Source organism: Papio anubis, chromosome 2 (genome assembly GCF_008728515.1).
Source record: "Papio anubis isolate 15944 chromosome 2, Panubis1.0, whole genome shotgun sequence".
NCBI lineage: Eukaryota > Metazoa > Chordata > Mammalia > Primates > Cercopithecidae > Papio > Papio anubis.
Window position 1 is genome coordinate 152,304,489 of NC_044977.1, and position 13,292 is coordinate 152,317,780.

Sequence of the window (13,292 nt, forward strand, 5' to 3'; positions counted from 1 at the left end):
TTTCTTATATTTAGATATTTTTGTTTTCTAGATCAAAAGTTCCTGTAAGCAATTAATAAAATGAGGCCTAGAAAGTCTGTTTCACCTTGAAACATTTTCACATTTGTACTTAAATCCAGAATAAAAATATTAAAGGCTAAAGCAGTACTGTCTACTTAGCCAGTGATAGTAAGTGTGGGTTTTAAGGGGTAAATCTATTACCCCGAGAATTTGGGGAAATAATATTCATACGAAAGCCTTCTTGGGTTTTTTCCGCTTCTTTAAATATGATAGTTACATTTACATTTATTTTACAAAGTAATTAGATAAAATATTCATATATACAACAAGATCATCCTATTTCAAAAACTTCTGTATTGGATATTATTTAGATTGTCATGACTACTATCATTTATAATGTATGTGTACATTGAGAAAATTAAGGGTGGGCTGGTTACATGTTTTTCACTAATAAAAAATGTTTTCTATGTCTTAATTACAGAATAAAACATGTGTACAGACACTGGAAGGACATGCCCAAAATGTGTCTTGTGCCAGCTTTCATCCTGAGTTGCCAATCATTATCACAGGTTCAGAAGATGGTAAGTTAGAAGGGTATGTTTATTCCTGTGCTGGTAACTACTACTTAGTGGGCATTTAAAGCAAGTAATGTCTCTGCATTATAATTGGAGGTTTCCAAGGATTTTGATATTTTTAGTAAAGTACCAGACTTAAGCTATAAAAGAGTAAAGGGGCATTAGTTTCATCATCATCATCATCATCATTCTCATGTATTTTGATTCTGTCACTTAAGAGGACCATCAGATGTCCTGAAGAAAAACTGAAAAAGCATGTGCTTTGGAGTCAAACAAACCTGGATTCAAAATCAGGCTCTGTTATGTTGTGAATGTGTGGTTTGGGCAGATTATGAAATGGAAACACATATATCTGCTTCATAGGATTATAGTGAGAAGAAATCATGCGTAGACAGCATCTGGCACAGAGGAAACACTCTACCCAGGAAATCCTGTTATTATTTCATGTTTAAAATCATAATTCTTAGTTTTTGTTTCTTATACATTATCTGTTATGTTTATGTTGCTTTTAAAAACCATTTAAAGACAGTAGATCAAAAAATTGGTCATTAAGCTGCCACGAAGTGTTATCTATTTTAATAGAAAGACTTCTATGGCTCTCTTTCACCTGACAGTTTATCATCGGATGTTTGTATCAAAAGGGAATATTTACATTGTTCTTTTTAGGAACAGTACGTATTTGGCATTCAAGCACCTACCGGCTTGAGAGCACACTGAATTATGGAATGGAGAGGGTATGGTGCGTGGCCAGTCTAAGAGGGTCAAACAATGTCGCTTTGGGCTATGATGAAGGGAGCATCATTGTTAAGGTAATTATACTATCCCTCTCAGTAGGTGGACATAGGCAAAACTATTTTCTTTGTATTTTAGTACCGTCATCTTCCAAGTCACCAGTTTTGTAAAACTGGCACTTCTTTCATTAAGCACTAGACATTAAGCAATGAAGATTTAAAGTGGAAGAAAGGAAATGGAGCTCTCTGTTAGGTGAAAAAATAATCTATTTTGTTGTGGTTTTATTTATTTTCCTTTTCATTGTTGAAAGTTATTTGTCTTTCTTTCAGCTTGGTCGGGAGGAGCCTGCCATGTCCATGGATGCCAATGGAAAGATAATTTGGGCCAAGCATTCAGAAGTCCAGCAGGCCAACCTAAAAGCAATGGGAGATGCTGAAATTAAAGATGGAGAAAGATTGCCACTGGCAGTAAAGGATATGGGCAGTTGTGAAATATACCCTCAGACTATTCAGCACAATCCTAATGGGCGGTAAGCCATCATCAAAATTTGTCTCTCAGCTTCTGTGTATGTTAGAACAGGTTTGCAGATCCACAGTCTACTCTTGGTTGGCATCTCTAATCATTCCTCAGTGTGCTTTTGCCCTGGCCTCATAGTCCTCAATACAGCTGCAGGCAGCCATGCCACTTGATAAAGTTGACACAAAAGATGGAGCATGTTTCCCCTCTGGCCTTGTTCTATACCACACAATTCTGAATAGTTAAATAGTACTGTTTACTGTTATTTCACATGCATTGAGTTTGTGTTCTTATGTGCTCCTTTGAGGGCAAGGAGTATGTCTTATGCTGAGACTTAGGAGGTACCCTCTCTAAATGCTTGCTGACTCACTGCTCTTAAGAAGAAAACTTGACTCTGAGATATCTTTTGAAAAAGTTTTGGGATTGGTAATAATTCTGTTTCTTATTTATAATTTGAACTGTTTAATTTCTCCCTTAAGATTTATAAGTCACCAAACATCTTGTGAGAGAGGAGTTTCTAGCACAGTGAAGTCTAAATCTGTGGAGCTTTAAAAATATTTTACAGCAGGTCTGGGCATCTTATAATGTTATGCTGAATATTGAAAAAGACAAAAGATATAAACCAAGTATGCTACCTAGTTCAATAAATGGTATCCATAATTATTTGTAACGTAATTGTCTTATGAAGGTTAAGAATGCATTATGCACATTTCCCTTAATATCATAGAACATTCTTGGCCACAAGTTTTGCCTTTGCCAGTCTTTTGATACCAGCCTTTAAAGTGTTATAAATAACTTTAAAGATAGTTGTTTTATGTCCATTGGGAAAATTTTAGTTGACTATGCAGCATTCTCTTTTTCTCAGTATTTAAATGTTAAAATATCCTCTGTATTTTGATTAACAGTCTTTAAAAACTGGAGTGAGATATTTTTATTCATTTGAGTGATCAGCTTTGAAATGAAGATAGTCTTTGTAATAATACAGTGCCTTCCTGTGGTATAAATGTCATGAGCAAAGTGCTATGCATCTTGGTGCTCAACAAATACTGGTTGAATAATTGCAATCCTCCTCCTTTGCATCTCCAGCCATTCTCACCTTCCTGTCTCCAGTTGCCTTTATGAGAAGGCCATTCTAATAACATTTCAGCAGTAATGCTATATTCATAATTTCCTTTTTAATTTGTTGGCTAGAATTTTTTTAACATTTGTTATTAGAATTCTTTTACCATAACAAGAATTATTGTTTCTTAACTTCTACATGTCTTTGGTCCTTTGTACTTCCCTCCCTGGCTTCTGTGATTTCTAGGTTTGTGGTGGTGTGTGGTGATGGGGAGTATATCATCTACACAGCAATGGCATTGAGAAACAAGAGCTTTGGATCTGCTCAGGAGTTTGCATGGGCCCACGATTCTTCAGAGTAAGTTTTGGCTGCGTGATAGCCAGCTTGCCGTGATTGCAGATGTGTTGTGTGCTGCCTGAGGACTCTCAAGGCTTGATGTGGGCTGCGCTTCTCCATGTTAAAAAACAGTTCTCACCAGAGCTGTCCATTAGATTAGAGTCAGAGGCAACTGTATAGCGTGAGCTGTCTTTGTCCTTTCTTTGTTCTGTGTTGAGCTGGCTCACTCAAACTGATAAAATAATCCCATTTAACTGGGGACCCAGCACCCATTTCTTTGGTGGAGCCCATGGCAGGACCTGGTGCTTTATGGGCTTAAGGCACAGTAGACCCTCATGTCTGCTTTGGCAGGCCTTGGCGTGCCCTCCCTATGATGTAGTGTCCTGGTGCTACTGGCCTTTGTGAGCTACTTGGGGATGATGATGTGATTTGATCATTTTGATGAGAAATTTATGAAATCTTTTTTAAAACTTATTTTCTGTGATAGTACCCGCTGCCCATTCTTAACAAATTTCTGTCTGAATTCAGAATGTTCATAAAATGTTCTCATTAAAAGCAGGAAAGATCATTTAACTCTGACTTTTTTACTAGTCATTGGCTCTGGTTCCTTTTTCATTCCTGTTTAATGCATGTAATAAACATTAGGGGTTTAGTGTTTTCAGACCACACAAGTGAATTACATCTTCACAGTTTTTTTTAGTTTTGTTTGCCTCACATTTTATGTTGCATCTTGCCCCCAATAGTGGGGTAACTTAAGCTCAGCACTGCATAATAAGATACATTTTTTTAAATGTTGACAACAGTAAGATTTATTGAGAGGTATGGAATTGTTCTGATCTTTTCATAAATTTCCTAAATACACTTATATACATATAGTTCTGTGTATTCAAAGGTACTGTGTTATCTTAGGCAAAATTATAGTTGGTGAATTGCCCTCTCTCAGCATACCTCTTCCTCTATTTTGATAGTTCCCTTTTTTCAGCTTTATCCAGCCAAGGCCTTGCTCAGCATCTTTCCTGTCCTGAGCAAAGCCCTCATCACATCACTTCCTCACACAATCTCAAATATCCAGTGATAGCCACAGCCACTTTTTTCAAGGCAGAGGCCTGAATATAATCTGTTGTTGCTGATCATTGCTGACTAATGAGCCATTTGTCACAGTTTTTATTATTTAAATCACCTTTATTGAGGTATGATTTACAGAAGACAGAATGTATCATTTAGTTGTACAGCAGTCCCCCCATCTGTGGTTTCCCTTCCTGCAGTTTTAGTTACCCACAGTCAACTATGTTCCAAAAATATTAAGTGGAAAAGTCCAGAAATAAACAACTCATAAGTTTTAAATTGCCCAGTGTTCTGAGTTGCATGATATAATCTTGAGCCATGCCACCTGGGACGTGAATCATCCCTTTGCCTAGCATATCTATCCACATTGTATACGCTATCCACCTTACATTTAGGAAAAAACATAGTGTATATAGGATTCAGTACTATCTGAGGTTTCAGGCATCCACTGGGGCTTAGAACGTATCCCCCGTGGATAAGGGAGGACTATTGTTCTTGTCAGTAGATTTGGGCAAACGTATGTAATCCGTAACCAGTAACACAATCAAATTATAGAACATTTCTATCATCCCCACAAAATCCCCTTGTCTCCATTAACAGTCTGTCCACACCCCCTACCCACCCATTCCCCAGGCCCAGGAAAATACTGATGAGAGCCTCTTGTCTCTATATAGATTAGAGTTGTCTTTAGAGTTTCATATAAATGGAATCATATGGTATGTACTCTTGTGTCTAGCATCTTTTGTTCAGTATAATGTTTTTTGAGATTCATCCATATTCTTGCCTGGATCAGTAATTGGTTTATTTGCAGAGTATTATTCCATTATATGAATATACTATAATTTGTTTAAGCATTCACCTATTACAGACATTTGGGTCATTTTTATTTACTAAAGTGGTTTGTAAGCCCTAGTAATTCATGTCATATACAGTAAAAAACCCTTTCATCATTTATCCAACTGTAAGGAGTTCTCTGATGTCTTAGGAAAACGTACATCAGAGAATCTTCAAATATTTATTTTTTATTTTTGCATAATTACTGAAAAATATTTGAAGATATTTCCAACATTTGGTGGAATTATGATGTAGTATATAACATGTTATGTTTGCCTTCCCTTTTTTCTCCCAGGTATGCAATAAGAGAGAGCAACAGTGTTGTAAAGATATTTAAGAACTTTAAGGAAAAAAAATCATTTAAACCAGATTTTGGAGCAGAAAGTGAGTGTGGTCTACGTATTACATTTTTTAATTCTTTGTAATGGCTCCAAAATGCCTAAGCAAAACTCTTTTTATGTTCCCTTTAGGTATCTATGGCGGCTTCTTATTGGGAGTCAGATCTGTAAATGGCTTAGCTTTCTATGACTGGGACAATACAGAACTCATACGAAGAATTGAAATTCAGCCCAAACATGTGAGTTTCCCCTCTGTTGTTGTTTTTGGAATATTTATTTTTGTGATGAGTTCTGGGTCCCTAAGGCCAAGAAGTGTCTTGTACCCTGCTGTCCCTCTTCCATTATCAAAAGCCATTTAAAATATAAAACAGCACTTAGAATTTAAATAACTTTTTAAAATACACATTGTCTACGGCCTCATTAGGGTATGACAATCCTGATTTTCTGAGCAATTGGAGGTAAGTGGCAGTGCCATTTTGACAGAGGAAGAAAGCATGCTTTGACAACAAGAAGTCAGAGAATTCTTGACTTGGAAATGCCTTCTTCCACGTAGTTCAGAAAACCTTTTCATATGTTTTGATGATAGCTGCTTGAACTTGAGGTGCCCATCTCCAGTGACAAAGTGTTTACCTTTAGAACTGCCCGCTGCTTTGACAGTTTTCACTATCAGGAGATTATCTGTGGAAACAAACCAGCTTTTCTGGGGTCTGGTTCTAGAGTGTGCATTCTCAATGGGTGTAAAAATTGGCTTGGGGGGGCTTACTCTTTATGAATAAAGCATAGCTATACATATGTGTATGCATTATATATGTATATCTGTGGTATTAACATTTCATTGGGGGAGGTGATTAGAAAAATGTCCAGAAAGACTTCTAGGGAGGGTGGGTGAAAATGAAAAAAAAAGAAAAAGTGATAAACACTGTTCTAGAGCAATAGGGAACAGGCTACTGGTCCTCTATGTAGCACATTCAGTGTTTACTGACAGCTCTCCTTTCCTGTCTCACTTTGGACTTTCTATTGCTAGGCTAAATAGCATAGCCCTGCCCTGGCCACCCTCCCAAATAATGCCACATAAAATTGTTAAGTGAATACTTATTATCTTGATATAAGAAGATAAATGTTGTAAGAAATCAAGTATGTGCAGTTTGTCATATCCACTCAGAAATCCAAATCAGTTGTCTATGATTTTGTTGTGTTGCAGATTTTCTGGTCTGACTCTGGAGAGCTAGTCTGTATTGCTACTGAGGAATCATTTTTTATCCTTAAGTATCTGTCAGAAAAAGTCTTGGCTGCACAGGAAACACATGAGGGAGTTACTGAAGATGGCATTGAAGATGCCTTTGAGGTAAATGGATCAGCACATCGCTTTTAGCTTTCTATTTAAATGATTTATATTCTTACAACAGACTTTACTGATTTTAACATTTCGTTATAAATTAGGTTTGAGGAGACAGCATTTAAGGATTTCTGGTGAAATGTGAAAATTAAAATCTTGACTCATAGATCAAACTTTGAAAATACGTTTAAAAGAAATTTGTGCTTTGATTTTAGGAATTCTTTAGACTTACTTTGATATCTTTCAGTAAAGAAATTGTAGTCGTTTTGGTCCTAAGACTATTTAGTCAGTGATTTAAATGAGCTCCCAAATGGTAAATCATTCATAATGCAGATATCCTAGATTTTGTGAAATACTTAATATTTCATTTTCAAGTTATGAAGGGTCTAAGTTTAGATCAGTGTTCTTTTATATCATGGTTTTGGCCCAACAATGAGATTTCACATTACAAATACTAATCTAGGAATCTGTTCTTTTTTTTTTTTTTTTTCTGTTTTGAGCCTAAGGGTTATATTGAGTAGGAATCTGTTCTTAAATGAAGAAAGAAACTCCAGCCAGTTGCAGTGGCTCACACCTATAATCCCAGCACTTTGGGAGGCCAAGGTGGGCAGATCACTTGAGGTCAGGAGCTTAAGACCTGACCTTAACTTGGCATGGTGAAACCCCGTCTCTGCGAAAAACATAAAAATTAGCCAGGCATGGTGGCAGGCACCTGTAATCCCAGCTACTTGGGAGGCTGAGGCAGGAGAATCACTTGAATCCGGGAGGCGGAGGTTGGCAGTGAGCAGAGGTTACACCACTGTACTCTAACCTGGTTAACAGAGACTCCATCTCAAAAAAAATTCCAAGGAAAATTTTTCTTTCTGGAAATAGGAAGGATTTTACTTTGCACTCCTTATTCTACCATATCACCCTCAAATATATTCAGCTTTTTATTGAGAGATTTCTGATGCTGGATAAAGTAATAGTCTTTATTTTCTTTCTGCAGGTTCTTGGTGAGATTCAGGAAATTGTGAAAACGGGGCTTTGGGTAGGCGATTGCTTCATTTACACAAGTTCTGTGAACAGATTAAATTATTATGTTGGAGGAGAAATAGTCACCATTGCCCACTTGGACAGGTACCTGAGTACCATTTCGCATTTGTTCTAAATTTTAGCAAAATCTGTTGTTGGCTTGTAGCAATGATAGGCTGATTTTTCAGTGGTATAGTTTTAGTAGGTTGCCTATTGGTAACCAAAAATGTATCAATCAGACAGGAAGGTTTTGAGCAAGAGGCAGGTTGGCGGGGCGTGTGTTTGTGTAATTGCAGATTTGAATTTCTAACTTGGTTTCTGTGTCTTTTATAGGACGATGTATCTCCTAGGCTACATTCCTAAAGACAACAGGCTTTATCTGGGGGATAAAGAATTGAACATCGTTAGCTATTCCCTGCTGGTTTCAGTCCTGGAATACCAGACAGCCGTCATGCGGAGGGACTTTAGCATGGCTGATAAGGTCCTTCCTACCATTCCAAAAGAACAGAGGACCAGAGTTGCACACTTTTTGGAAAAACAGGTAAGAGGTTTTGTTTTGTGTTTTCTTTTTGTTTTTTAAAACTAGCAATTTGAAAGCAAATTAGTATGGAGTTGAAAAACTTTATTTCTTAATTGCCAACTGATTTCTGTGGCAATAGAATTTCTCCTGTGAGTTTAAGGCACTTGTTACAGCATATGATGCACCCTTCTTACACGCTTCCTTCTGCTTTCTCAATGCCCCCTTTAAATGTTAGAGGTGATTTATCAGTCTTTCTCTTTTTTTTTTTTTTATTATTATTATTATTATTATACTTTAAGTTCTAGGGTACATGTGCATAACGTGCAGGTTTGTTACATATGTATACTTGTGCCATGTTGGTGTGCTGCACCCATCAACTCGTCAGCACCCATCAACTCGTCATTTACATCAGGTATAACTCCCAATGCAATCCCTCCCCCCTCCCCCCTCCCCTTGATAGGCCCCGGTGTGTGATGTTCCCCTTCCCGAGTCCAGGTGATCTCATTGTTCAGTTCCCACCTATGAGTGAGAACATGTGGTGTTTGGTTTTCTGTTCTTGTGATAGTTTGCTAAGAATGATGGATTCCAGCTGCATCCATGTCCCTACAAAGGACACAAACTCATCCTTTTTTATGGCTGCATAGTATTCCATGGTGTATATGTGCCACATTTTCTTAATCCAATCTGTCACTGATGGACATTTGGGTTGATTCCAAGTCTTTGCTATTGTGAATAGTGCCGCAATAAACATACGTGTGCATGTGTCTTTATAGCAGCATGATTTATAATCCTTTGGGTATATACCCAGTAATGGGATGGCTGGGTCATATGGTACATCTGGTTCTAGATCCTTGAGGAATCGCCATACTGTTTTCCATAATGGTTGAACTAGTTTACAATCCCACCAACAGTGTAAAAGTGTTCCTATTTCTCCACATCCTCTCCAGCACCTGTTGTTTCCTGACTTTTGAATGATCGCCATTCTAACTGGTGTGAGATGGTATCTCATTGTGGTTTTGATTTGCATTTCTCTGATGGCCAGTGATGATGAGCATTTTTTCATGTGTTTGTTGGCTGTATGAATGTCTTCTTTTGAGAAATGTCTGTTCATATCCTTTGCCCACTTTTTGATGGGGTTGTCTGTTTTTTTCTTGTAAATTTGTTTGAGTTCTTTGTAGGTTCTGGATATTAGCCCTTTGTCAGATGAGTAGATTGCCAAAATTTTCTCCCATTCTGTAGGTTGCCTGTTCACTCTGATGATAGTTTCTTTTGCTGTGCAGAAGCTCTTTAGTTTAATGAGATCCCATTTGTCAATTTTGGCTTTTGCTGCCGTTGCTTTTGGTGTTTTAGACATGAAGTCTTTGCCCATGCCTATGTCCTGAATGGTACTACCTAGGTTTTCCTCTAGGATTTTTATGGTATTAGGTCTAACATTTAAGTCTCTAATCCATCTTGAATTAATTTTCGTATAAGGAGTAAGGAAAGGATCCAGTTTCAGCTTTCTACTGATGGCTAGCCAATTTTCCCAGCACCATTTATTAAATAGGGAATCCTTTCCCCATTTCTTGTTTCTCTCAGGTTTGTCAAAGATCAGATGGCTGTAGATGTGTGGTATTATTTCTGAGGACTCTGTTCTGTTCCATTGGTCTATATCTCTGTTTTGGTACCAGTACCATGCTGTTTTGGTTACTGTAGCCTTGTAGTATAGTTTGAAGTCAGGTAGCGTGATGCCTCCAGCTTTGTTCTTTTGACTTAGGATTGTCTTGGAGATGCGGGCTCTTTTTTGGTTCCATATGAACTTTAAAGCAGTTTTTTCCAATTCTGTGAAGAAAGTCATTGGTAGCTTGATGGGGATGGCATTGAATCTATAAATTACCTTGGGCAGTATGGCCATTTTCACGATATTGATTAGGGTATTCAGTTAGGAAAAGAAGAAGTCAAATTGTCCCTCTTTGCAGATGACATGATTGTATATTTAGAAAACCCCATTGTCTCAGCCCAAAATCTCCTTAAGCTGATAAGCAACTTCAGCAAAGTCTCAGGATACAAAATTAATGTGCAAAAATCACAAGCATTCTTATACACCAGTAACAGACAAACAGAGAGCCGAATCATGAATGAACTTCCATTCACAATTGCTTCAAAGAGAATAGAATACCTAGGAATCCAACTTACAAGGGATGTAAAGGACCTCTTCAAGGAGAACTACAAACCACTGCTCAGTGAAATAAAAGAGGACACAAACAAATGGAAGAACATACCAGTCTTCCTCTTCTGTGCCTCTTTTCCAGTCTCCTGATATTTTCAATTCTACACTACATTTTTCTCTTTACCCCATCTGCTTTTTAAAAAAATTGTGATTAAAATACATATAATATAAAATGTACCATGACCTGACTTTTTCTTATGTAGTGTTTTTTAAGCAAAATCACATATGTGCAAAGCATAAAATAAGTTTTGCAAAGTTTAAGAAAAAAGCAGCCCTCCCTCCTTTTTGCTTCCTGCTCCCTAGAGGTACTTTATTTTATCTAATTCTTTTGGTATTTATTTCTGTATCTTCATGCAGTATAGCAGTTTCTTCATTTCTTAGCTTTAGGCATTTCTTGTGACTTCCCCCTCTGTAGAAGATGAGGATTTCGCCTTCTTTCATTCCCCTGCGTCTACCACATACACGCCACTTTCCTATCCTTCATCTCTCAGAACAGTTCTAATTTTGATTGATCACTACTCAAACGTTTACATTATTATGGCTGTGCAATCACTGCGCACAGGTGAACCATGTAGCATATTATCTAGCTTTCCTTTCCTGCAATTGTTTGTTTTCCCTGGAGTCTATAATTGTCTCTTTTCCCCCTTTGCTTAATTTTCTGTGTACCTGTGATTAGTTCTCCCTGGACTTTGCTGGTTCTCCAGAGTTCCCGAAGATCTCCTTTCAGTTTGCTTAGTCTCCTTCAGACTGCACTGGTTTTCCTGCTCTCATCATGCATTTCCCTTCACTATCATGTTGGGGCTTCCTTTGCTTCTGTCCTGTTGGATCCATTGTTTCTTATACCCCTATCTCCTTTCCTGCTTTGCTCCCTCATTTTGGGAGAGCACGCCCTTCAGCAGTTTCCTGAGAAAAGGGTTGTTAATGGGAGATAAATTGTTTTGTGACTTTGAATATCTGAAAGTGCCATTGTTCTACCCTAAAACATATTCAACCATTTAACTGGTATAGAATTGTTGGAGGTAATTTTCTCTCAGAATTTTGAAGGCATTGTTCCATTGCCTTGTAGTTATTGTTTAAGTCTAAAGCCGTTTTTATTCCTCATTCTTAGTACATGACCTGGTTTTTCTCTGTGGAAACTTTCTGAATGTCGTCTCTGTTGTACTGAAATGTTATAATCATGGTAGGCTTTGGTAGGAATCAATTTTCATTAATCCTGCCAGTTATTAGATGAGCTTTTTTAATGGGAAACTTATGTCCTACATTTCTGAAAGATTTTCATGAATCATTCTATGGTGATTTCCTTCCTTTGTTTTCTGTATTGTGTCTTTCTGGAATGGTTAATGTTGTATGTCCTGCACTGATTTTCCTATTCTCTTTTAAAATCTTATTGTTTATAGATAAAAGTTTCTCTTATCCTTCTACAGATATGAATGATATATTTTTGTTTTTAGATTTTGAAGTTTTCTCTTCCCCCTATATGGTATGCTTCCTTCAAGTTCCTTTTATTGCTTCATTTTGATCTCCATCTTTCCTGTTAGCGATTTTCCTAAGTATCTGATGTCCTTGGGCCCTCACTTAAGAGTGAAGGTACAAGAAACAGATGATCAGAAGGTCTGAATTTGTGGGTGGGGCATATTGGGTTTGGACTTCACAGTATCTGGTGTGGTTGGCCCATTTGATTAGGGAGTCTCAATGTCAGTATCTTTAGCTAATGAATTTTTTATGACTTTCCATTTATGTAACGAATTTAACAATGTACTAGGCACTGTTTCTGCTGACATGTAGCCTTCATGGAGTTGACATTTTAGTATTTTGAAGTCTTTTCCCGTGGGCTCAGTAGATTTTAGTGAAAAGCTCCCCAATCACCATCATTCTGGAGTCTCAAGAGAAGATACCTTGGAGTCTCAGTATTTAATATTTCATTGAGTCTCTGTATCCATTTTCATAATCTCCTGTTTTCCTTTGATACTCCGTACTTCTTCCTCCAAGTACGCTTGGAATCTCCTAGTCTGGAGACTCTTTAGTTTGCCCTCTCCAAAGAATAAACCTGTCTTCTTTGTCAAGAGGTGGGAGAGGGGAGCAGATCTAGAGTTTCTAAATGCTTTTAGGGCAATTTGTTTGTTTTTAGCACTACCATTCATGAGACATATTGGGTGTAAATCACATTGTTTCTATGCTGTTCTCACTCCTGATTTAGGATTTGTTTTCTCTGCTGTTTTAACAGAATGTTTATATTCCTCCACCAGCTTTCCAGCTTCCAAACTTTTGTTAGTTTCCTCTCCCTTTCTGTGTGTTGGGAGTTCGTGCCTTTAAAAAAAAAAATCCTTTTAGTGTGATTTTATTAGTAGTAGGGAATTAGCAGAAAACAAAAGTATATATATTTAGTCTGCCTTATTTCATCTGTTTTGCCCTTGGCTGTATCTGACTAGTTCCAGAGATCTTCCATCCTCCACTTTTGGGTTTTATGTTATCTATATCAATGCTGGTGAAGAAAAGTAACTCCGGTTATTTAGAATGCTTTATTTACATCGTATTCATGGATGGATGGGGGCGGGGTGGCAGCCTGTATAAGCTAAGTTAAAACATTTCAAACTTGATGATAAAGCCACCCTGAAGATATAGCCAGACAGAACCCTAAAGCTGTCCAGCTTCTCAATCTTGACTCTCCCGTAACTGAGCATTCCCTCTCAGTCTGGTGAAGAGGTAAACTATCCGAGTTTTCAGTCTAACACATTACGTCCCTAGAGCGAAAAATGA

At 37.5% G+C, this 13,292-nt stretch overlaps 1 protein-coding gene across 1 annotated transcript in view; it reads left to right on the forward strand.

The window, feature by feature from the left end:
• Positions 1–13,292, forward strand: part of COPB2 (COPI coat complex subunit beta 2) — a 34,019-nt gene that overhangs the window by 15,029 nt on the left and 5,698 nt on the right. Inside the window, exons 7-15 of the mRNA XM_003895035.3 lie at positions 482–581; positions 1,242–1,384; positions 1,637–1,836; positions 3,130–3,240; positions 5,414–5,502; positions 5,589–5,695; positions 6,658–6,801; positions 7,781–7,911; positions 8,140–8,347. Of these exons, the coding sequence (XP_003895084.1) occupies positions 482–581; positions 1,242–1,384; positions 1,637–1,836; positions 3,130–3,240; positions 5,414–5,502; positions 5,589–5,695; positions 6,658–6,801; positions 7,781–7,911; positions 8,140–8,347 (1,233 nt within the window). The remainder of the gene's footprint in view (positions 1–481; positions 582–1,241; positions 1,385–1,636; positions 1,837–3,129; positions 3,241–5,413; positions 5,503–5,588; positions 5,696–6,657; positions 6,802–7,780; positions 7,912–8,139; positions 8,348–13,292) is intronic.